At 36.2% G+C, this 25,380-nt stretch overlaps 1 protein-coding gene across 7 annotated transcripts; it reads left to right on the forward strand.

The window, feature by feature from the left end:
- The first annotated feature begins 10,537 nt into the window (after window positions 1–10,537).
- On the forward strand, window positions 10,538–24,477 carry LOC108606786. Of its 7 annotated transcripts, none has more exons than XM_017997224.2 (8): window positions 10,538–10,658; window positions 13,029–13,224; window positions 18,198–18,305; window positions 19,461–19,772; window positions 23,175–23,524; window positions 23,756–23,894; window positions 23,965–24,174; window positions 24,242–24,477. In XM_017997224.2, exons 2-8 carry the CDS (start codon window positions 13,096–13,098, stop codon window positions 24,305–24,307), a joined length of 1,314 nt encoding a protein of 437 aa, XP_017852713.1. In that variant the 5' UTR covers window positions 10,538–10,658; window positions 13,029–13,095; the 3' UTR covers window positions 24,308–24,477. The 7 variants fall into 7 exon arrangements, with proteins under 7 accessions (XP_017852713.1, XP_017852715.1, XP_017852714.1 ...); XM_017997220.2 differs by having other exon boundaries at window positions 10,624–10,770; XM_017997221.2 differs by having other exon boundaries at window positions 10,629–10,770; window positions 23,771–23,894.
- Window positions 24,478–25,380: the final 903 nt, after the last annotated feature.

Here is a 25,380-nt window from a genome sequence, read left to right on the forward strand (position 1 = left end):
GGCTTTGGGCATTGCACTGAAACTGCGCCCAGGAGTCCAGCAGTGCTTTTATATTGAATCAATGGCGCTTCTCTCTGGACAAATTGTTTTCCGCTTAGTCGCTTGTGGGCGTTGTCGTTGCCGCCCTTTTTGGCCCATAGCCCACCGCTTCGTTGCACAGTTTCGGATTGGATTGTATAACAAACGGTAACTACTGATCAATCGTCCATATCCGGCCCAACAGACATGTCCAACAAACATCTCTGTATGCTAATTTCCCCACTCATAATTATATAGTGACAACCCCCAAGTGAGTTGCAACATAAAGCCAAAGGCAACAAGCACAAATAAGAGTCACAATTGCAACTAAAAGTAGTAGACAAACATATTTAGCATTGCTTTAACATTAAGCAGAGTAGGCTATACTTCCGGAAGTCATGTGATCCTCACATCTGTTGATATTCTTAAGCGCGGCATTCTCAGCGCAGCGGAGCGCTGAACATTTCAATTCCAACTATGGATTAGTTTTAGCCACACACCAATGCTTTGCCAAATATTATAATCACTGAAATTTCGACGGACTGCGAAAACATCTACACAACCTAAAGATTGTGGACAACACGATAGGCAGACTCCGCTTAGAGCAGGATGAAACTCCAGAGCACATACTGGAGCAGCGATAGGACTGAACTAGTAACTGTAGCTCATCTACTAGTGCGAGGCACAATATATCTCATAGATCGCAGTGCAATTACTTCATTCAATAATAATATAGTATGTATAGTATATATATATATATACATAATATGTGTATAAAGTGGATTAGAATCGCATTTTATCAGGCACTTTTTTTATTCAAAGATATGCAACAAAAATTCTCTAATCAAAGCTTTTTGCTTTGTAGTTTGTATTAGTTTAATTAATGCAAATGATTTGTTTTATTTTACAGTCTTTTTAATATATAATTCAATATAATTCAATTTTTTATATAAAATCAGCGTAGAATTCGATACTGGAATGACCTAAGTATGCAACCTTTTGAAAATGTTAGCAATATTTCTTGAACATATTTTTATATTCAACAATTACTAATGTAAATATTATGCTAACTAGTAACTTACTAAATATTATACTTCTAGAAAGTCATAAGTTTGCTAAATACGCCAAGTTTCTTGAATTTTTAATAATAATCAGTTGGCTTAGTTGAGTCTATTAAGCTGATCAGCCACGTATTGTGCATTACATTGGAGCAGGCAATGATAAAGTCAAATGTACAGTCATTTAGACGCCTAATTGAGCACATATTAGGCCATTCTAATGAATTCCCATTTCCTTTTACAGCAAAATTAGCTTAATGTGAAATTTAAGCTAGAATAGCTTAGAAATCTCTTAATGGCAACCAAGTGTCGCAATTAGCCCAAAGCAAACGCAAGATGATCATCAAAAGCAACCATAAGCATTACGTGGCAGCAGCTGAAACGTAATCAGAGACGGGCACGGGCACGGGCAGCAGCTAAGCCGTAGCTGTTACGCTCGTTTGGGCTTTGGCAGTGCGCGGTAACCGCAAAACGAAGATCTTTAGCCCGGCCAGTCGGTCATGCTCAGGGCATGACTTTAAAAGAGCCAAAACGTAGTTTAGCCCATATAAACAATGTTATGTTAAAAATAAATTAATACAATTGCGCTTTGTAGTTTTATAATTTATGTTTACTTTATGAAATGTTTAAGCTTATTAACTTAAGTTGAATATTTCTAAATGTTTCATATTTTATATTTTATAGGGTATCAAAGCAAGTGGCCATAAAATAGCAAAACAGGCAGCATAACCATTTGCCATTTTGACTCCCCAAAAGTGCTGCCATAATTTTTTTTATTATGACTTTCATTAAAAGCAGAAAAATTATATCATTTAAGCTTAGTGTAAGTTGAATGAACTGAAAGTTAACCCTTGAACATGCTACAGCTATAAAATGAAATAAAATAAAATAATTATATTACTTAGCCACTTGAGCATTGCATTGACATTGATCGGCAGGCAGCTCAACTGACTTCACTTGCGTCTTGTACATTTTCAAATTAAATTTCAGTTTTATTCGGCAATTTCAATTTCAAGTTGGTCTTGCGCTTGGCTGAATCCCTTTTGGGCAAGCCGCTTAGCCGCTTGGGCTCAGAGCAGCAAAACAAAACATAAAGCGGAAGCGGAAATCGCAACGCCATTCGGCGCTAATGAGCAATCGCCACTTGACATTGTCAAGATGAACAAAGTGCCGACCAACCGACCGCCTATGTTCGGTACTCAGACATCAAAAATTCAAAGGTACAAAAATGAAAAACAAAAATAATAAACACAACATTAGAGAACCAATTCAGTTAACAATTTGTGCCGGCTATTTAGTCAGACAGGTTCCAAAAGTCAAGCTGAAAATCAAAAAACAAATAAATATATAAAAAAATTAGTTCATCATAAAATCAATTTTTGAGAGCAGCAAAGGCCGCTCTTTGAGTGAGTCTTTTATTTTGTTAACACATAACTGTGTGCAAGAAATAATAACCTTGCCAAATTGTTTGACTACGGCCCGCTCGGTAACGCAACGTTGCGCATACGCCGCGTTGCACTGCAGAGCAAACACTTGAAGTTTTATTGGCACAAAACTGAAGTTAGTTATTAAATTTAGCGTCTTATTAGCAATTTTCGATTGCAATTGATAAACGCACTGTGTACTGAAATTGGATCAGGGCTAAATTTGTGCAAAATTAACATAATAATATTAAAAGTAAACTAGTTGCCCTAATCTTTTCTCTTTTTAGCGCTAGTCATACAATTGGTTTAGCCTCTAACCCGTGCCGCAGACAATGCGCTTCGCAAAATCCTTCAATTGCAGTTTTGCGCACCCAAATGACACTGACATACCTATAAAGACACCATTTATCTATTTATGGTATATACTTAGCTTGAGCTTGTTGCTGTTGCTGTTGTTGTTGATGCTGTGGGGCGATTTGTTAACCAAGTTGTTGCCCAAGCAATGACAAGCAAAGACTTTTTAAGCAGACAGCCCGATTTATAATATAGTTTCTATAGCGGCGGCGGCGGCAATCGCAAGACAAAACGGTTAAAGGCACTCAACGTGTGTTAATCAAAAAAAGAAAAAAAAAGACTATCTATGTTGTCTAAGCAAATTGTCAACAGCAGTAAGGCCTGCACGACTACAACATACACATTGAACACAATTGAGCACCACCAGTTGCTTGCCATACGACCATATACACTTTAAATATAAATACAACTTTTTATAATATCAAAGTCGCTTTTCAGTTCAAATTGTCAATCAATAAAAATAGTTGAGCATACACGACTATGAAATACACTTAAAGATAAAATAAATGCATATTATTTCAACAAATTCTTAATTATGTTTTTAATATATATATATGTTGATATATCTAAAGCTTTCTGTAAAAAATAATACCAGTAATTTGCTTGCTTTACTACAATATACACTTTATATATAAATACAATTTTTTAAGGTTTAAGCTCGCTCAAAGCACTCAAGCTTTTTATACGTATGATTGCCTAAATTATTTTAATTTAATCAAAATATTTAGGCCTTGCACGACTATAAAATACACTTTAGGCTAAATAATTATTTTTTTTAATTCGATTGCTTAATATTCATCAAAATTTGACAGGCATTCAAAATATTAATATAAAAGCAAATCTATAACTGCTTTTAAAAAAATACAGCATATAAATAAACAGCAGTTTACTAGCTAGACTACAATATGCACTTTAAATATAAATATGTGTAACCTTGCTAAGCTAAGAAAATACACTTTCAGCAATTTATTAACAAATTGTAATAAAAATCACATGTTTAGTTTGAACTTGCCCGACTACAATATACACATATTTCATTTAAGTTTATGCGCTATGCGCCAAAAGTTGTTTTGGCTATTACTTGTCCCTACCCTTGTTAATGCTAAAGGCTATGCAAATCCAATTTGATCTCTGTCTGGCTTTAACCCAGTAAAAATCTTTGTTTAAGTGGCGCCCTTGCCACAGTCTACAGTTCACTTAGCCCCAAATAATCATACTTAACAGCATTTTTGTTTTTTTTTGCCAATTCATTACATCATTCATTTGCGCTTTGCTTGTAGATCTGCTATAGACATATTTTGTTTTGTTTTCTGTTTGTCTGTTATTGTTTTTGTTGGTGTTTGTTATTGCTTAACGAATCATTTCAATCAGTGTTGGTCGAAAATTGGGTTCGTTCTACTCTTTATGCCAAGTCATGCCAAACTATTCTCAATTAGTGTGTCTCTGGAGACAAAATAACGGCAACCTCAATATGTTGTCAATAATAATTTGCATGGCCTTTGCCAAGCGCGCCAATAAAGTTATTAAAAAATGACTGAGACGATGATTGAAAAACGCAACAAAGAAAAGCAACAACAAAAACACATACAAGCGGAGCCAAGCTGATCGATATTACGTGATAGCTCAAAAAGAAAGAAAAAAAACAGTCAACAGCAATTACAAAAAACCAAAGACAAAAAAAAACCCCGCTGCAACAAAAGTCGCCTAGTTAAAAAAACAGCAGCTGATAAATCATCGCTTTTGGTCTTTTCCTTTGCCACTATTTTTTTTTTTTTTTTGCGCGACATCAGCTAACCACAAGCTCTGATTGTTAGTTGCTCGCAATGTCTTTTTATTATTTCTTTGCATTTTTAAACAACTGGCAACTGGTTCATGTACTGATGTGCCAATCGAACAAATAACGCCTTGCCCAGCCCCAGGCTAGAGCTTTAGTTGTTATAGCTAGTCGCTTGGATTTCATAGTTTTAATCAACTATAATTTTTGACAAGACGTAAGTGCATAAGTTGATTTGATTTTTTCGCTTGTAGCGACTTAAGCTGTAACTTAATTAAAAACAAACTACTTGTTTTCAAGTTAAAAACTTTAACTTGATAGACATAAAATTAATTACATAATTGCTGTTTTTTATTAGACATAATATTTCCGCTTCAAAAAGTTGACAAGCTGAGAAGCAAAGCGAACGAGGACAGGATGGTGGTCACAAGATTTTTTATTCTGCTCCAACATTAAACAAAATTATTGAATAAATCTTGCATTGCCAGCGGATCCAACATTATTTGCTATAGTTTCAGTCACAAGCTTAAAACCAAATGCATCTTTGAGCTGCTTCAACATTTCAATTTGTAACTCAAGCTTAGTTTGTTTTATACTTGAATTATGTAAAATTTACTTTCATCTTTAGTGCGCATTTTATAAAGACAACTCCTAAGTATTAACATTAATTGTTGCCTTGTGTAATTAGCAATAAAAATTAGCTAAAATCAAAAACTTGTCAAGCCAGCTTAATAAGCTTTATAAGCTGCTGTAAAATCATTGCTAAAAATTAAATTTTTATAGCTTTAAAGCAATTGAGTCTTATAAATACTTCGATTTGCATATTTAATCGCCAGTCAATTGTTTGAGTAGCTGTTGCTACTTTTTTCATTTTTTTAATGTAGAAGTTACACTTGAAATGGCAAATAAGTGAATTACAACTTCAATTAGTTGACAACAAGTTTGTGGGCGTGAGTACAGCTTAAATATGAATTTAATTGCAAATGAGTCATTTAGACAACAATCAAAGTGCAATGTAACTAACTAAGTATTTACACTAGGCATACATAAAGGCTTAGTCATAATCATTATGCCTACACTCGAGTCGCGATTAGCAATTATAATAAACGAATGCTAGTTATTGGACAATCGGACAATTGGACAGTGCTTAGGTAAATGCAGCTACTTAAGGCTTAATGAGCAACGAGTTGATATTAAAACAAGCTCAAGCTGTGGCCAATTAAATCAAAGAGCATAGAACAAAAGCAACAACAACAACACCAGCAACGAGACTATTTAAATACTAATAGCAACCTTGTTATTGTCTTTGAGACCAGTCATTAAACTTAAGCAGCAAAATAGCGACAACAATAGCGCAAGTCTTTACACTTTAATTGCTCCATTGAACGTTGTAAGTGAACTGTCTGACAGATTGAAGACACTACAAATTAACCAATGTGTTGCCAAGCTGTACGTTATGTCTCGTTGTCTATTTGTACTACTATTTGTGCTTTACTCAACTGTCAAGAGTGTGGCACAGAGGACAAATGATACAAATCGATGTCGTGACATTGAGCATGGCAAATTTTTAATGCGCGCGCACATAGAGAAACAAACATTGGTATGTTATGTTTATAACTACAATTAAACCAAATACTAAAATAGCTTGACAGATATGCGCAAACTGCACTCGACTACAGTATACACTTTAAACTCTTACAGAAGTCAACTTGATAATATGACAAGTAGCCCATCGGCAAAAGAGTTATCAACTTTACTTTATGCTGTTACTCTAGGCAAGACAGTCAAGTAAGACTCAGTAAATTGCAAAGCGTATCAGCAGGTTGGTTAGCTAAGGATTTCATATAGTTATCTGCTAATCTAGTTTTAGGCAATTATCATTATAAGCCTTAGAGTATCTAAAATGTAAGGAAGAAACGTTCAAGCAGATTACACTCGACTACAATATACACTTTAAGCTCTTACACATAGTAAGTAAGTGCAAACTTCAATTTGATAATCTAAAGTGGCAAGCAATAGATACCCTCGATTACGATATACACTTTATGTTGTTAGCCTAGAGCCTAAAGCGTATCAAAACGTTGGTTAGCTTAGAATTTCAAACAGTTTAAAGAAGTCTGCTAAGTAAAAACAGTGGCTTTCTATTATGCAAAATGGAAAGAATACTATGAGCGGGAAAGATTGCACTCGATTGCAATATACACTTTAAGCAATTTCAAACATACAGAAGCCAAGACTTGATAATTCAAAATGTAAGGATTAAACGTTAACGACAGATTAAAGATCAAAGCTAAAAACACTCAACTACGCTATGCACTTTATGCTGTTAAAATAGGTATTGCTCAAGTAAATAGTAAAGCTTATAAGATATTCGATTAGCTCAGAATTTTATACAGTCTGATATTTAAATTTAAATGAAAGTGACATAAGCAAAAGTTCAAGTTTATTTTTGTGTTATAAACAAATGAAATTTCCATAAATTAGCCATAAAAATGTTATTGTTCCTCTATTCTAAAGCTAAAAGAAATTTAAAAATAAACCTCCAAATTTATTTATTTAGCGAAATAATTAAATGAATTCAAGTAATATGAATTATGCAAATGCTGGCAAAATTTGAAATTTGAATTCGAACAAGCTTTTAACCGAAACTCTTTAAGAGTTCACTAAATGAACAGCTATTAATGGCCATTAGCGTTGTTTTGACCACAAGCCATTCGCCATGTTCTTTGCCTGTCGGTGATCATGATAATGATATTGAGCATGAGATAATAGCATAAGATTGTAGCCTCAAGTTGACCTTATGCTGAACCACATTTTTTTGTTTTTAGTGCGCCAGCTCAAAGTCTCTTTTGTGGCTTGTTGTTGTTGTTGTTTTTTTTTTATGTTTATTGAGCTTTAAAGTATATTTCCTTCCGCTGTTTCAAATACGGTTACATATTGTTCACTCGCTGCATTTTGTGTTTTGTCTTTGTTTCTTAATCAAATGCAGGTCCGTATGAATTTGAAAGCTACAAGAGTGCGGAAGTCATTGGAGATGTCAAATAAAGCAAAATATGGTGTATACTAAAATAAAAATAAAAATAAAAACTAAATTAAGGCAAGAGCGTGTTCGATTATTTGTTTTAAGACTGTCACAGCGATTTGAATGTCTTGATCTGACTGCAGCCAATGCCGGCCAGAGATCACAGCGCTATGCTTTTTACCTTCGGCAACAGGTTGTCTATGTATGTGTGTGTCTGTGTGTGTGTGTGTATCTGATCTGAAGGATAACCAGTTGGTATAGCAACTATGTGTGTAGCAACTAAAGCTCAAGTCGCTCGAGTTGTTGCATTGGGTTAACGACACAGAACAGCCCAAGACATGCATGGAAAACTACAAATTACGCATACGCCACTCTGTACAGCCGACTCGCAGATAAAGTATCTCGAGATTACAAAATAACATATACACACACACACACACACATACAAATCGACGCAACTGTAGTCAACTCAATTCAAAGTCTGAGTCTGTTGCATGCGTTCGAAATCAGTTTAAGGTGAATTAGATTTTGACACACACACACACACACACACACTCACACACGCATAGCGACTAAATCGCCAAAAGCTTTGCATATGCGCAAAATTATGAAATTAACTACAGTTTTGTCTGTCGCATGGATTTAGCAAAATGCAAAATATTATAGCTGCCAAATCGAAAATGACATCAAAATTATTTTTAATAGGCGCTTGTTTTTCCATTTTATATATTGTGCTGGTCACAGCTTATTAGTTGCCACGCCCCAATCGAACAGACAGCTCCCGATTTGCATACATAGCTATAAAAAGGCATAACCTTCAACCCTCGGCAAATGGTACCACCAATATCAAGGGGCATTCACTTTTTTTCCAAATCATTGCCCCACACTTTATACAGCTATAATTAAGAAAATTAATTGATAAAAGATTTATGAGCATAGCTAAATATAGGGCGTGCTACGCTGATAAGCCAGCTGTCAGACCTGCTAAGTTATTTATATAGTAAGAAATCGTGTTTATTGTTGCCGCTGAAGTGTTATGCTTAAAAAGAAAATTGCTGCCCAATTACTTATTAAACTAAATATCTAGCATTATTGCATTCAATTACATTGAAAAGTAAACAACAACAGGTTTCGTATTGTTTAAAAATTCTTCTGAAATCAACAAGTTTATGAATCGTTTCAGTTTAATTAGTTCTTATATAGATTATATATGAGCTCAGCTAATTTTTTAATGAATTGCTAAAAAATGTCGCTTAAATAATTCATTAAAGCAAGCTATAAATAAAATAAAGCTAAAAGCTAAATACAGATACAAATTATATTTACTTTTAATTTCATTAGTATTAATGTATTAATTATTATTATCATAATATGTATTTCACTCTATTTGACATAAAAACCACAAGAATTTCATTAAATATATTTTATGCTCATTTTGAGTAATGAAAAGTTTTATTATAAAGATAATATTTGAAAATATCTACATTTTGTGTCTAAATATATTTTTAAATAAGCTAAACATAATTCTTTCTTAGACTCAAAAGAATTCAATTCCAATTACATTTAAGTTAAAAATTATTCTCTTAAAGTATTTGTTTATGAAAATGGATATATAACTGTTGCTTCAAATTTTTATAATAATAATAGAGTTTTTCTAAAATTTTCTAAAATTGCTGTATGCAAAATAAAACTTCTATGAGCATTAGCATAATAAAAAATAATTAGAGTGCTTAGTGCGAAATTTATTTAAGCGGAATATTTAGTTCAGGCAACTACGAGTTGCTGCAGCTTATAAAAAAAGTCTTAACATATATATATATATATATGTATATATTATATATACATATATCTAAAAAGAGGAATCTAACTAAAACTGATTTTGAGTTGCTTTGATACTGATTTCAAATATTCCAAATAGTTTATTAAGTATTAGAGATATTCGCAGATTACTCAATCTATATCGTTTTAGCTACAGTTAATGTTTATGTTGATTATGTTATTGCTGAATTGTTCATATAAATTTTATGACATATGGAATGCGGAATATATTTATTTAAATGTACGTATCTGAAACGAATTGGGCAACTGACTCGTTAAGGATAATGACAGTGCAATATCAATAATAAAAACGACATAACGGTAAACTATATGCTGTTGGGGAAAAGCATAAAAATGTTGCTGCTTTTAGTGCCTAACAAGTTGCAAGAAGCGTTCAGCGGCAATTATTGTAAATGCAACAAGTACTCTGAGTAAGTGGAAGATAACACAGCATGGAATGGAGATGGAGATGGAGCTGGAGCTGGAGATGGGCACAGCCAGCAGCTGCATTTGCATTTTGATTGTGTAAGCGGCCTAATCCTGGCTGCGGCCCACTGCCAGACTAACTGACTGAACAGACAATGTGACTGGCTGACTGGCTGACTGACAGACTGACAAAGTGCGCACAGTTGCAGTCACGAAGCGGAAATTTTGGTGAGTGGCAAACAGGCTGAAAAATCATATAAATAATAATAATAAAAAAATAAACAGCAACAACTTGAAGTGCTACATACAAAAAGCCTTTACACACACACACAACCACACACACATGCACATTGCACTCAGTCAGTTTGACTCAAACTTAAGCTCAACGTATTCTTTTTTTTTTTTTGGCTCTTTTTGTCTCACTTTCGTTTTCGTTTGCCGTTTGCGCTTGCGTTCGCGTCTTTTATCTTTTTTTCTTTTCGGCTTTTGCTGTTGAGTCGCAGCTTTGAGGCGTTAAGCGTCTTGCGCCAAAGACTCAAAGCTCAGCTGGCGTCGCCGTTGGCGTCGCAGTCACTTGTACGCTTCGACGCTTTGTTCGAGCTTTAGTTGGCTAGTGTATGATAAAATCACGTTAGTAATCAATTGCAAGCCCAACTGCCAAGATCGCATACAGAGCGCCCAGCTACAAAAGAGACACGCTTTACTCCAAAAAATTTCCGAAATTTAAAAACCAAACAACAACAACAACTATACATAACACAAAAGTAAATTGAAACATAACAACAAAATATATTTAAATTTTTTGGGATCAACAACGCGTACGTAGTCGCCGTAGTCGTTACTTAACATTCACGCCGTCGCTGTCGTTAACTAAATGTGAGGATATTGTACAACTACTATACACATGCATTATACACACACACACATACATTTTTAAAATTGCAAGTTTTTCTTTGTTGTTGTTGTTGGCCAAAAGCAACAACAGCAACTGCAACAACAACAACAACTAAAACACTTTTGAAACTCTGTTTATTTTTTTTTTTACGTTTTATTACAATTTGTTGCTCATTTACATTATTTTTTTGTTTTGATTTTTTTGCATTTTTTTTGCTGTATTTTTTTACTGTGCTGTGCTAAAATTGAAAACAAATTAAACGCGTGTGCTACAAAATTTTGCAATATATTTTATCTTAACGTTGTGTTTTAAGTTTTTGCTGCTGCTGCTGCTGCTGCTTTTTATATACAATTTGCATTTTTTTTAAGTTCAGTTCAATAACTACTCTGCTCAGTTGACCTTTGTCTCAAACTTTGACCGCTCAAGGCCAATAAGCCGCAATTGGCGCATTGCGCATACGCGCTGTGTGGCACGATCAGACAATTAGTGAAGCGCTGCTGCTAAATTGCAGCAGGAAGCTGTGGCTGCCACACTTATTGTCTTGTATGGCTTCAAGTTGCTGCTGCACAGCTGAAGCTCAAGCTGTTTGCTGTTATGTTGCAACAACAAAATTATTGCCGCATGCTGCTCAATGCCAAATAATAAATGGCGCGCGTACTACATGACGTATGCGCAACGCTTGATTGCAGCAGCAGCAAAGAAATCAAAATAAAATCGAGCAAGCACTTTGACAATTGCTAACAAAAATAAATAAAAAATTACAGACGAGCGAGAGCACTACGGAAAGTAAAAGCAGCCACAACAAAAATCAGCTGCGACTGCGCCCAAAGCATGCAGCAAGTGAAAAGTGTGAGTAAGAGTGAGCAAGCATGAGATGACATAACCACAAAAAAAAAAATACAGACAAGCAAACTATTATTGCCGGTTTTTGTGGCAACTCTCACTCTCACTCAGACGCTTGCTCGCTCTCGCTTACTCTCTCTCTCTCTCTCTCTCTCTCGCTTGCTTTCTTTAAGCTGTTCGCTCATTTCAATTTGCGTTTCGTTTTCTCGTTCGTTTTCATTTGCGTTTTGCTCATTTTTTGGCGCTACGCCCTACTTAATAGCCGCTGACCGTTGGCCATCGTTGCATGTTGCCACGCACAGCTAACAAAAGTGTTTGTTGTTAACTTGCTGCTGCTGCTGTTGCCAAATATGCACGCACGCACACACACAGACACACAGACAAACAGTCTACTGTAATTTGATTGATTGTTCGACTGACGTGCGAATCTTTTGTTTACCTGGCAATCAACGCTTTTTAGCGTTGCCGCTTTCAAGTTCAGTTCTTCCAATTGCTTTCAATATATTGACACACTGGCAAATCAATTTACAATGCAATAAGAACTTAACTGCACTTTTTATTAGCTGCTAATGCCCAGTTATTAAGCTATAAGTTTTTTAAGTGTATTATTGCTTAACAGCATTTTTTTTTTTTTTTTTGTTAAGTTTTGCTGCCGTTCAAATTACTTAATATTTTTTGGGATTCCCCATTTGTGTTTTTGTTTGCACTTTAAAGCTAAAGCGCTAAAAATTTCTCACATTTTATATAATTGCAATGAGACTTTCATAGCTCACTCTATCTGCCTCTCACTCTACGCTTCACACTTAAATACAATTACAGCTTTTGCATTTTGTTTAATTCCAACAAATTTCCTAAGCTTACAAAAAAAAACAAAAAAAAAAGCTCAAGCTGTCGCTGTCCAAATAAAATTACATAATTCTGTTGGCTGCTTGTTGTTGTTAATAAATTGCTTTGCTGCTGCTGCTGCAGTCACACTTTCTCACATTACTCATCCGCCTAGTTGACTAAGCAAAATGCACAAGCATTGATAAAGCCAAGTCCAGTTCGCGTTCGCAAGCAAACAAACAACATTTAATGACAGTCAGTGCCAAATGCGCGTTGTCAACCTTGCACAGACCCTAGAATAAGCAACAAGCGAAAAAAAAAACCCACAAAATAAGTATATATATATTTCTTTTTAGCTATGACTTTATAATTGACGAACTTGACCACATATGTTTAGTTATATTTATAATCGAACACAAATTGATTTGAAAAGCGCTGCATCATCTTGAGGTGACAAGGTCAGCAAACGACCTTTTACCGTTTTGTGGTTTAGTGCTTAGTTGCTAATCAATATGCAGATATTTAAAATACGCTCTCTCTCTCTCTCTCTCTCTCTCTCTCTCTCTTACAGTTACGCACATAAGCGCGCGTACACTCGCACACACACACAACCAAAGACGCGACTGCGAGAGAGAGCCATGAGGCAGGCAAGCACAAAGCAGATTCTGGCGCTGCTGGTATGCAGCAGCTTTTGCCTGATTAGCGCCATTCCACTACCAGGAAATCAGGAATTGGATGTGCTGCAAATACCCCTAACCAATGGACAGGTGAGTTTCCCCACACACACATTACGCATACGACACGTGCGCACATTTTTTGATTTCAAATCGCATATTTCATGTAACCAGTTTTTTTTGCAACAGCTGCTAGTAATTGGTGATGTAGTATTGGTGTATTCACCAACGTTAGCTATTGCTACTTTTTCAACAATAATAATCAAAATTATTATTACACTTTTGCCTCTGCACAAATTTCGAATCTCATAGTTCATAAAGTTTAATTTAAACAGTTTTTCCCCACAGCTGCTAGCAATTGGTGATGTAGTATTGGTGTCTTCACCAACGCTAACTATTGCTACATTTTGTAGAATGTTCCTGACCGAATTTAAATTTTATAAACATCTTGTTAAAAGTTGATTTTTTTTTGCAACAGCTGCTAGTAATTGGTGATTTGGTGTTGGTGTATTCACCAGCATCTTTAATGCAGCTGATAGCAATTGTTGATTTCATTAATGAAAACCAAACATTTACTAACCCTAGATGTTGGAGAAATAAAACGATTGGTGATTTCATCAGTAAATTCACCATCGTTATGTTTTGGAATGAGAAACAAAGCAGGCAGATGCTGATGAATTATTAATAATTTCACAAATGGTTTACCAATGTTTCACCAATGGTTCAACAATGTTTCACCAATGTGCGTTAACTAGCCGGTGAAGCTACTAGATGCTCATTACTAAGCCATACTGTTGGCCACTCTTTCCATCGTTGGTGTAATGAAATTTTAAAACTTTCCGTTCTATTTGATATAAGATGCCACTCAATACGTTATTCCTTTAATGTTTGCCAAAGAAATGTTTGCACCTCTCGATGAGTAATCGCGCCCCAAAAGCAGCAGCAACAAGTTTTTGCGTTGATTTCCTCTTACTTTTTAACTAATATGCAGGTCTTGGGGTCTGTGTGCCGCGCTCAGCTGCAAGCTGTGATAGGTAACCTGCGTAACCAGCTTGCCAACCAGTTGCAAGGAAGTTGGCACACTTGCTACCAGTTTCCTTGGCTTTAGTCTGCAGTCTGGAGCAATGTGGCATGTCTTGTTGTATCTTGGGTGTTGCCACAATCCGCACATAGCTAAGCTCGAGCTCGTAACCGAAATGAATTTAAACCGGCTAGCAAATCTTACTGCACACACATGTATGTGTGTGTGTGTGTGTGTGTGTGTATTAAGCAAGCTCTTTTATTATTTAATAGCTGCCAAAAAGCATTTTTAATTTCAATTGCAGTCTCATATTAGACAAGTTAATTGCGCTTTCAAGGCGCCACTTTCAAAATTGCAATTGATCTATCCAATGCTGTCATTGTTGTAGTTGTAGTTGTTATTGTAATTGCAAATTTGCGACATTGTTTAACAGCAATTAGCACCTAGGTCAGTCAGCATTTAATTAGTTTGCCGTGTGCTAATTTCTGCACTAACTAAAGCAATTTTCACAATTAATTGCTCAATACACTGACTTTCACTTTAAACAGCAATTTTAGATTTAAGTGCTCAAATTGATTTGGGATTAAAAAGCGAGTCAAATTAGATATTTTTAAGCCGTGTCTGTCTGTATGAGCGTCTAAATTTGCGCAACTAGAAGCAACATAGCAACCAAACCTGTGGCAGCAGCATTGGAATTGTTTAACTTTCAATCTTAACTTATTGATTTATATTTTGCATGCAAAAGCAAATGGCTGCTTAGAAAATATTTATAATAAAGTGAAGCAAATTTACATGCATTGCCACATGGGCTACGAAATTTAGTGAGTTGCTGTGCTGCAGCCACAGATTGTTGCACAATCGCTTGTTGAGAGTTGAGGCGTTGACTTTGGCATTATCATAGGCGCGTAATCTGTTTTAACAATATTTGAAATTTATTTAGCGCATTGCAAAAAAAGCAATAAAAAATAAAGAGGCAGCCCATTATTGTTGCTCAACTCGAAACTGGGTCAATATTTGGCCCTAAATGCTTTGTTGCTGCTGTTGTCGTGGGCTTGTGGTTGACGAGCTTCGATGCTCATCTCATTGTGTTGGCACACATACTTGCGCCATAAATCATTTAACAAGCGCAACAACAACAACAACAATAAAGAAAGCGCAGTTATTGACAGCTTGACAATGCCAGTTAAACGATGGAAACGAACTGTGTGAGTAAGTGAGTGTCTGTCTATGAAACGCACGTAGACCAATTGGCTTGGCTCGATAATTATGCTTTTTGTATTGCCAACAACAACTTTCAAAAGCGTCAACTGCATTAGAACTTCCCCTTAACAGCAATAATGGGAGTTGCTTGGCAGCTGCCACAAGCGCTGCTTATGCAAGCAGCCAGCCAACATATCACGCATACGCCACCTAACCAAACGTCAATTGCAATTTGTTATTGCTGCTTGTCGTTGTTATTGCTGGGCAATTTGTTGGTAGCTGCTGCAAACGAGACGCGCTTGCTAGCAGTAGTCTGTCATTAAGTCGAAAACTACTAGCACGAGTTATTTTTGTTGCTGCTGCTGTTGTTACAAGCAACACACAACAACAGCAACAAGAAATCATCAAGATTTTACGCTTCATTTTTGACATGCACTCGTAGAAAAAAAAAAACTCAGCTGTTTAATTTCATGCAATTGCAACTGCAATTTGCAATTGTTTATGCTCTTATATAATGAATATTATAGAGTATAGCGTAGTCTTAGGACTGCATCTGTTGTTGATGTTTAATTTATAAGCCACAGCAGCAGTCTTGTTGCCAATCGCTTCGAATTGTGTCGTGCTTAAAACATAATAAAAACATTTGTTAGTCTGCTTGCTAAACAAGGTTGACTGACTAACAGGCTTAGACATTGGCCCAAGCTCTAAGCATTTTTGATTGCGTGCAATGCATAAATCAAATCAAAGACACTTAATTTATTGATAGCTAATACGCTTCAAATAAATAAGTCATTCACACACATACTGCAAAGCATATGCATTTCATTTAATTTAACATTTATTTTTTATATTATTTTAATATTTTGATACCATACAGCTGAATTCATCGATAGTCGCTTTTTGTTTTTGTTTTTACTTTTCTTACTCTTGGCGGTATGTGTTTTAAGTTGGTTAAGGTCAGTTAGCTTATAAGTACAGCTGTGTATTTAAGTTTATTTCATTTTATTTTATGTATTTTTTTTTATAATTGTCTGTGTGGTTTTTTTTTTTTTTTATATGTAAATTGAGTTCATTAACAAAGTGGATTAGGTGGCTTTTGTATAAATATTTGCCAAAGCTTATTTCAACTAATTCGCATGACAAAATGGAAAATTTATTTTAAGGCTGCTATAGTTCAGATATGTGCTCATGATTTAAGTTTATCAAAATTTCAAAAAAATATTTATTAATTAAAAATGATTTAGCTATGCGCCTATCGAGTTTTCTCTTGTGACTATCGATAAGCAGCTGAGCAAAATTGCCATTTTGTATATATAAATGAGTTATAATTTCATCTTTATAATTTTTAGACTGAACCAGAAGTAATATTAAGCGTGTCAGCTTAGACCGTTCAAAGTCCAATTGGCACAACAGATCAAATTGATTATATATGCATATGGACATACATACATATACATATGTATGTATGTATGTATGTTTTTTCTGTCTTCAGAAATTAACTGATTAAAATGCACAACAAGACCTTTAATGACGTAGTCACAAATACAAAATTCAATGTGTGTGTGAGCTCATTTGAAATTCATTAAGAGGGGCAATAAAAACATAAAGAGCAAGTTTGTCTCATTAAAACTAAACAATTGTCGCACTAAACTGGCTCAAATATGATGATGAAGACAATAAGAGAAAGAAACATTGAGAGCTATGTTGGCGAGACAAAAGCAAAATAGTTTAAAACGCTGTCAGTGCAAAGTTTCTTTGGCTTTCATTACAGCAGCAATGTTGTTGTTGCTGCTGCTGCTGCTGCTGCTGTTGTTGTTGCCACTGGCATTAACTTCCGTTCGCGTGTAAAGCCAAAACTTCCGCGCTGACTTTTGAAACAATTAAACACATAACAATAACTACTGCCCCAAGTAGTGGTAGTAGTAGTAGTAGCAGTTGTCAACTCTTTGCAGCTTTGCAATTGTTGTTAACTTTTGGCAAGATTGTGTTAATTGCACTTGGCCATATTCAAATGTCTTGACCACGCCAACATATCAAAAATATGTAAAAACATACATATGTCTGTATATTTAAATTCAGGCAATCGTAACCGCCTACAAAGCTTAAACAATTGTTACAACAATCAAATCAAGTTGCTGTTGTTGTTGTTGTTGTTGCTGCTGCTGTTGCATGCTTAGTGACTCGTGCTGTTGATTGTCCAAGTCCACCCGCTTCATCTCCTACGCTCCACTGTGCAATTTTAATGCAATTTCAAAATTTATTATGCAATATTTTCTTAGACTTGGCTTCGCTCGCAATTGCCATTAACGTTAACAACTTTTTGTATAGTCATTTAGTCCTCCCTCCACGCCCTCCCTTCACCTACTGCTGCTGCTGCTGCTGCTACTGCTGCTGCACTGGACTTAGAGTGGAAGCTGTGCAAATTATGCACAACTTTTCGTTGCCTTTTCGCACTCTAAAGTTACCAGACTTTAGCAGCAAAAGGGGGATGGGGCTGGGGTTTGGGGTAGCGGGACACCTGATTAAAACTCTGTGTACCTTTGAGGCAACAACAATAGTGAGGAAACTAGCTCGAAGCGTGCTTAATAGGGCTGCATAATTCATTCTGCATTGAAGAACTAAAATTATGTTAGCAAAGCTCAGCATATTATTCACTTATAGTATTTGATTTATAAACTTTTTTTTTGGGTCAAAGCATAAACAAAGTAAACTAGAATTATTTATTTCAAATTCAAAACTTTTGATTTCAAAAAAATTGACAATAGACTTTGAATAACCATTGGTTGCTATTTTATTGCCAAAACAATTATTTCTTAAACTAAACTCGAATGTTTCTTTTCTACAGGAAATCGATGTCTTGACACTTGGCTCCAAAGATCAAGAACAGTTGATAGCTGAACGCAACAAGAGAACAATTGGATTATTGCGCGAACTGTTCCCAGACATAACCAAGGTGCGTTTACTTACATGTACTATATGCTAATTAAATAGCTATTAAGACCAACCTAGAAGCCTCAGGCAGAACCTAGAACATCAACGTTTTAAAACCCACACCCAGAGCATGCCAATGTCAACGTCTGAGTTATTTATTATACATATACATATATACAAAATGTTGTACTAGCATAAAGACGGAGCGCTTCTGTTATTGTTTGCTTAAGTAGTATGCGGAGCAGCATGCTGGGCTCTCTGACACATGTTAATTGTTCGTATTGCCTGAACATTTCGTAGGAAATCAATATGCAAATCAATCGTCTAGTCAATAATGTATTGCAACGCGTGGGGCCTGTCATCCTGGGCACGGTACTGAATCCGGCACTTGAGCGCAGTGCTGGACGCAAGCCAAGCGCAACCAATGCGGATGATATTGATGCTGATGATGATGTTCAGCTGCCTGATAAGGACTATGAGACACTGCCCGAGGAGTTGACCACATTCAAGCCCGATAAGCAGTTTCAAAGCGAGACTCAATAGCGTTTAAAACATTAGTTATAGTAACTTACTACCACCACACCCCGCTCCCTTTCTCTCTTGCCTGCACGCTCTACCCCCCACACTCTGATTTTATTGGCATTCTGTATTTTTGTTAAGACATTCGGCAATACGTTGATTATTCCATTTAAATGCATGCCCAGGCAAATGATTGCATAACGTTAACTTGGCCAAGTACCCACTAGTTTTGCAGCCAACGCGCACTTATAACTTGTACACTGCATGCGACCTGTAGCTAGCGCCTGACCTATACCAAAATAAAAACCATACAACTAAAGCATTAAACAATTGGCAAAACCTAAAAAAAGAAATGCAACAAAATTTTGATTAAGCGCCGCAAATTCAACCACAACAAAAAGTAACCGCAACAGCAAACAAAACTTGAAAAAAAATAAAAGATAATATCATCATGGACATCCAAGCAACAATTCACCGTACTGCAACAACAACAACAACAACTACCACAACAATTTCAGCAAGTCATCATTGAACTCCAACACCAACCAACAGCAAAGAGCAAGAGCAAGAGCGCACTTTAACTCACTCTTTCTCTTTCACTCATTGTCTTAAGCTAAATACAGTTTAACTGTTTGCCTCCCCCCCCTTACTTTCGTAGGAAATCGACTCAATTGTTAATCGCATTATAGCACAAGTAATACGCGTTGCGGGTCCAGGTCTGCTTAATAGCGTACTGGCCGGTAATCGTGGAGGTGGTGCCGCTGGTGGTGCCGGCCGCACCACGACAGCGAGCAGTTTTGATGCCGAGTTCGATGACGCGTTTGCCGATGACGATGATGATAGCAGTAGCAATGGAGCTGCATCCTCAACAGCAGCAACAGCAACAACAGCAGCTTCGAGCTCGCGTGTTAAAATTGATTTACCCACATTTTCACCAGAGACGGAATCAGCAGAATCAACAGGCAATAAAGTGAGTGCGCGCATGAGTCAATCAAATGCCACAGCATCACCAACAACAACAACAACAACATCATCAACAACTTCAACAACCTTAAGTCCCAGTCCCAGCCCTAGCCCCAGCCCCAGCCCCAGCCCCACATCTAGTACCAGTTTCAGCTCCAGCTCCAGCACTAAGCAACCAGCTGTACTGCTGCCAACAACAACAAGTGCACCAACAACAACAGCAAAAGCAACAACTACAGCAACAGCAGCAATCATAAGCAACGTATCCCAAGCATTATCCACTACCACCACACCCGAAAGCATCAACACCAACACAAATACCACCAACACCAACAACATTATCATCGACACCACTCAGTACAACAATAGCATCGATGAACCAGAATTATTAACTATTATTGCTGATATCAATCGTTTATTAAACTCTACCAATTATTTTATTACAACCAGAGATAATTTCACATCAACAACAACAACATCAACAGTGGCGACTTCAATTGACAACAACATTAATATAACAAAACTATTGCCTGTTTATGCTTAAAGAAAAGCAAGCAAACGTCTGTCAAAATTATAAAAATATATACAAAGGATTTGCGCATGACAACAACCACAATCAACAACAGCAACACAGCAACAACAACAACAACAACAACTTCAACAACTATTTAGAATCGTAGCAGCGCCCACCATTCACCATTCAGCCAAGCATTTTATTTCGTGTAGTTTAGAGCCAAGCCAAACTCATTTATATTAATGAGAAATACATATATGTACACTAAACTGGTTTAAATGGTTTTGAAAGTGCTGCAAGCTACAACTACTATTGCCAAATTTATTAATCGATAACAACAACAAATGTTGTAATTGCAGTTTCTTTTTTTTTCGTTTGAGCCCTACTTCATCTCTTTAGTGTTTTATGCATTGCACACTTTGTTTTCACTATATTGCCACAAATAATTAACTTGACTAACCATTCTCTACCCAACAACAACAACAACAAATCCCCATGCACCTGCACCAAAAACTGCACCAACAAATTACACCAACAACAACAACAAAACTGGCCACAAAAATTATTCAACTGGTTGTTGTAGCAAATTGATGAGCAAGCGAATCGTGTTATATCCAAACTGTTGCGTACTTTGGGTCCCACTGTACTGCGTACCGCCATTCAGGGCAACCGTGGCACCACCAGCAATGCGGCACGTGAAAGCTTCGATGCCGACTTTAGCGATGATGATGATTCTAGCAAAACCACCAGCGGCACCAGCACCAGCAGCAGCAGCAGCGATAGTGGCACACGTGTTACCATTGAATTGCCCACCTTTGAGCCAGATGATGATAATGAGATCGATGGCGGCACTAGCACCACTAGCACCACAGCAGCGTCTAGACGTCGTCGTCGTCGTTAAAGAAAGTGTGCGTTTTACTATTTGCTACAACAACTGCAACAAGAACGTTACTCAATTGGCAATAATTGGCTTTAATATGTTTTTTCTCTTTTCTATCAAATTTTTATTTACAACAACAGCAGCACAAATTGGCGCCAATAACTCAAAAAAACAACAAGCACAACTCAACAACAACAACCAATACCCTTTCCCCACACTCTTCATTTGGATATCTAGCTATGATTTAGCTACATTTTTTATAATACTTGAACTTTCCAGCACTGTCTACTTTCAAAATTATATTCCCAGCACTACACTGCACAAAAAGCACTCAAAACTCTCACTCTCAACTCTTTCTCTCTCTCTTTCTCTCGCGCTCTTTTACATATATATTCTCCATTCTGCTACTATTTTAGTTTATCAATTTCATTGTTTGCCTTATTTCTGAATTTTCATTAAGTCTGCTAGCAACTTTTTCAACTTTAAGTCAATAGGTGTTTTTTTTTAACATATTTTAATACAACAACATTGTATTAGTTTTTTAAGTTGTTTATAATACATTTTAAATATACCTATCATTACAATACAATCATGTGAGTTTTGTGATGCCAGCCGCCCCGCCCCCAAATATTGCCCCTCGTTTCATAAAAACCTCACAGCTTGCAAGATTATTTAACTGCACACGCATTCACCCAATGAGTGCACCCACAATATTCATAAAGCATCCACCACAATTGGTAGTTTGTATATATGTATAACTCACAATCGATTTCACTGATTTGCACATATCGATACCATAAACAACACTCAAGCTTGTATTTGTCATTCATTTCATACTTATACCACCCCCCAGTGGTATTTATTTAGTTTGAAGAGAAATAAGAAACAAAAGAGCTATCTCGTGGGATTGCAAATAATTCTCAAATTTCTGTTCAATTCAACTCTCAATCAGATTGGCTAAAAGACAGTTTCAATCAAAAATCTTTTATTTATATATGTATAAATATTTTTCATATATTTAAGTTAAAAAAAAAATAGACTAGCTTTTAGCCCATGTGATATTTGGCTTCGTTTCGAATACCGATGATACACTCGTCCTATCTCGCTCTCTCGCTTTCGCTCGCTCTCGATCTCTCTCTCTCTCACTCTCTCTCTGTACATACATAAGTCTATGCCATATGTATCAAAACTTTTAGCTGCAAAAATTATTGGCTTTATTAATTGCTCATTTCTCTATCAGCTTTTGTTTTCTCTTTTGTTTATTTTGTATCTTTTTCTCTTTATTTTCATGTTCCATTAAACCGATTCGATTTGTGCAAATAACCGAATAATAATTACAAAAAAAAAAAAAAACAAAAAAAATACAAATGCCACAAAACCGCAAAATGTTATAAACAATAAACAAACTGCAATCGCAAACTAAACATACAAAATAATAACAATGACAATCAATATTGATAATAAATTGAAAATAAAAAACAAAAATGTATACACAAATACATCGATTGCATATTTCGCACGTGCATTATTTCATCAAAAATTAATCAACGACAATTTCGTATAAACATTAAAAACTGGCAACAAAAACTCGTAACATTTAATGCCAATCAACGAATGTGCAACATTTCATAATAATCTTAAATACCCAACTAACCACACATTATTGAAACTAACGTCATCCCCATAACACCCTCACACCCACACCCACACCCAAAACAAATACACCACACCACAATCAACAACAACAACAACACCACCACACATACACATGTTGCGTAAAATCCTCTGCTTATTGCCACACACACAATTCACAACCAAATATTTACCCCCTACTACAATCCACACCCCACCAACCCACACCCCACACTGAAATGCACATAATCAACTGCAAAATTCAAAATTCTCTACAAAATGAAACATTTGCCCATTACAAATCGATACCGAAATTCATAACGAAAATACCTACGACCAAACCAAAACTCCTGCGGCATTACCGAACCCTGTACCGATCACAGAACGGTGCCACCGATACACAAATCGACTTATCGGCCATTAACAAACAACTTGAGGAGACCATTCGAGTGGCGCGTCAAGTTAAAGAGGCTGAGGCCGCTGCCGCAGCCTCCACCGCCACCCACACAGTGGCCCAGGTGCCCATACCCATTAAATCCAACGAGCCCATACAGCTAAGCTTTAATAATGAGCTCTCCTCAACGAATGCCGGCGGTAGCAGCAGCTCAGCAAATGATGGTAAACCGTTGAGCGGCAACGACTTACAACTATCGGAATCGAAATCGCCGGCCATTGATGAGCTGACTTTGGATTCTGCGGAAGAAACTGCTGACTTGGACGATCGTAACAAGAGGTAAGCACTATAGCAGCCCCAAACAAATATCAGACCAACAATACAGAAACAATAAACACGAAGCTCACAATTGGCTCAAGCTCATATGAATTTATTGTTATCGATAATATCGATATAAAACTGCAAAATTTTACCCAAATACACTTGACTAATTCAAACACTTCACTTCACTTCACTCCACTCCACGCTCTTTACACACAAAATTCTCCCAAAAACGAACACACACAAAAGTAATCTGTTTAAAAGGTTCCTGAGCTTTGGCGGCGCTGGTCTGGCTGGCGGCTCCAGCGGCGGTAGCGGAGGTGCCGCGCCTGGCGGCAACGCCTTGGGCGGCGGAGGCTCTGGCAACTTTTTGCTGGATGTGGTGCGCGTAAGTTTCGAATTGAATCGAATCCAAAAAAGCCAAAGCCAACTCATGGATTTGTTACCTGTTTGTTTAGCTATTCTCGGGCAGCGTGCAGACACAGCAGGGCGATGAGGCCGCCAATAGCGTTGGCGGTGGCGCTAGCAGCAGCACGGATGATACGGATGCCACCGGCGACAGCACACGTACTGCTGATGGCTACACCGAGGGTATTCCCGGCCCTGTCACACGACTTGTCGTGCTTGCCAACCGTGGTCTGGCCAATCTGGTGCAGGACTTGATATTGGTTAGTTTGAAATTGATTACGCATTGATTATTTATTTATAACAATTTTGTTTTGTTTATTATTGCAGCGCGTTGCCGCCACCAGCGAGAAGTTCGTCAACTTTAAGGCCAAGCTGATAACAGCGCTGATTTAAGCGTTTATAAGGCCACGCCCTCGCCGCCTCCCTGTTTTAGTCAAGTCAATCAAACTGTACAGTCAAGCTACAGTACAGCGAATTCCGTGTACACCTTTTCCATTCACACACACACACACACACACACAGATGCAAGATACTCGATACATTTTTTATCAAAACTTTTGTTGTGCATTTTATTTTTGAATTATGTTATTTGGCATTTTCCTTTTTTATAGCAAATTGAATAATTTTTCTTTTATAGTATATATACCGTAAAACAAAAATTAAAACTAGTTGAATTAGTCCAAGCGAAAACAGCAACAAAATTTAAAACAAAACAAAAATCGAATTCATTTTATTTATTTTTTTTAATGCGAATAAAAATCGATGCAAGAAGAAAAGAAAAAAATTATATTAATATGTTGTAAACAAAACGCCTAATGCAAAACTTGCATACAGACTCAGTCTATTTGTCTTTCTCTCTCTCTTCCGCATTCTACATATTATGCTTTCACTTATTTCTTTTACTTTTGTAAATATTTTGCTACTGCCTTTTAGTTTAGCTCTAATTTTATTGTTTGCAATTTTCCTAAAATTTTTGGCAAAAAGAAATAAATATTTTCCTTAATTATTATTTACCTATATATATGTATACAATTTTTTTTTTGTAATTAAAAAATCATGACTGTGGTGTTTTATTTACTATTATTTTTAAAAATCTAATTTTATGTAGTTGAAGTAAACTGAAAGAAGAAAACACAAATTTCATCACAAATTATTGTTTTGACCACTGTTCTTTGTTGTTGCTTCAAAAAAAAAAAAGTTCAAACAATAAGATCCTATAATTGAAGAAACAAAACAACAACAAATTATTAATATCCACATATGTACATTTTTATTGCCTGCTGATTTTATATTGAATTCTTAAAATTGTTTGTGTTTTTGTACGATTTCTATTTTAAGTGAATTTCTTGTGTATAAAATGAATAAAAATTTATATTTTACAATGCGTGAAATTTGATGTGTGTGTGTCTGTTTTTTTTAAAGGACAGAGCATTAAGGTGCAAATTTTTTATTTATTTTTAGAGCAA

This window comes from Drosophila busckii, chromosome X (assembly GCF_011750605.1).
Source record: "Drosophila busckii strain San Diego stock center, stock number 13000-0081.31 chromosome X, ASM1175060v1, whole genome shotgun sequence".
NCBI classification, from domain to species: Eukaryota; Metazoa; Arthropoda; class Insecta; order Diptera; family Drosophilidae; genus Drosophila; species Drosophila busckii.

Coding starts and splice junctions, on each gene's coding strand:
- LOC108606786 (XM_017997224.2), top strand. CDS start 13,096: ATGAGGCAGGCAAGCACAAAGCAGATTCTGGCGCTGCTGGTATGCAGC. Junction 13,225..18,197: donor TACCCCTAACCAATGGACAG/GTGAGTTTCCCC, acceptor TCTTTTCTACAG/GAAATCGATGTCTTGACACT. Junction 23,895..23,964: donor TTTTGCTGGATGTGGTGCGC/GTAAGTTTCGAA, acceptor CTGTTTGTTTAG/CTATTCTCGGGCAGCGTGCA.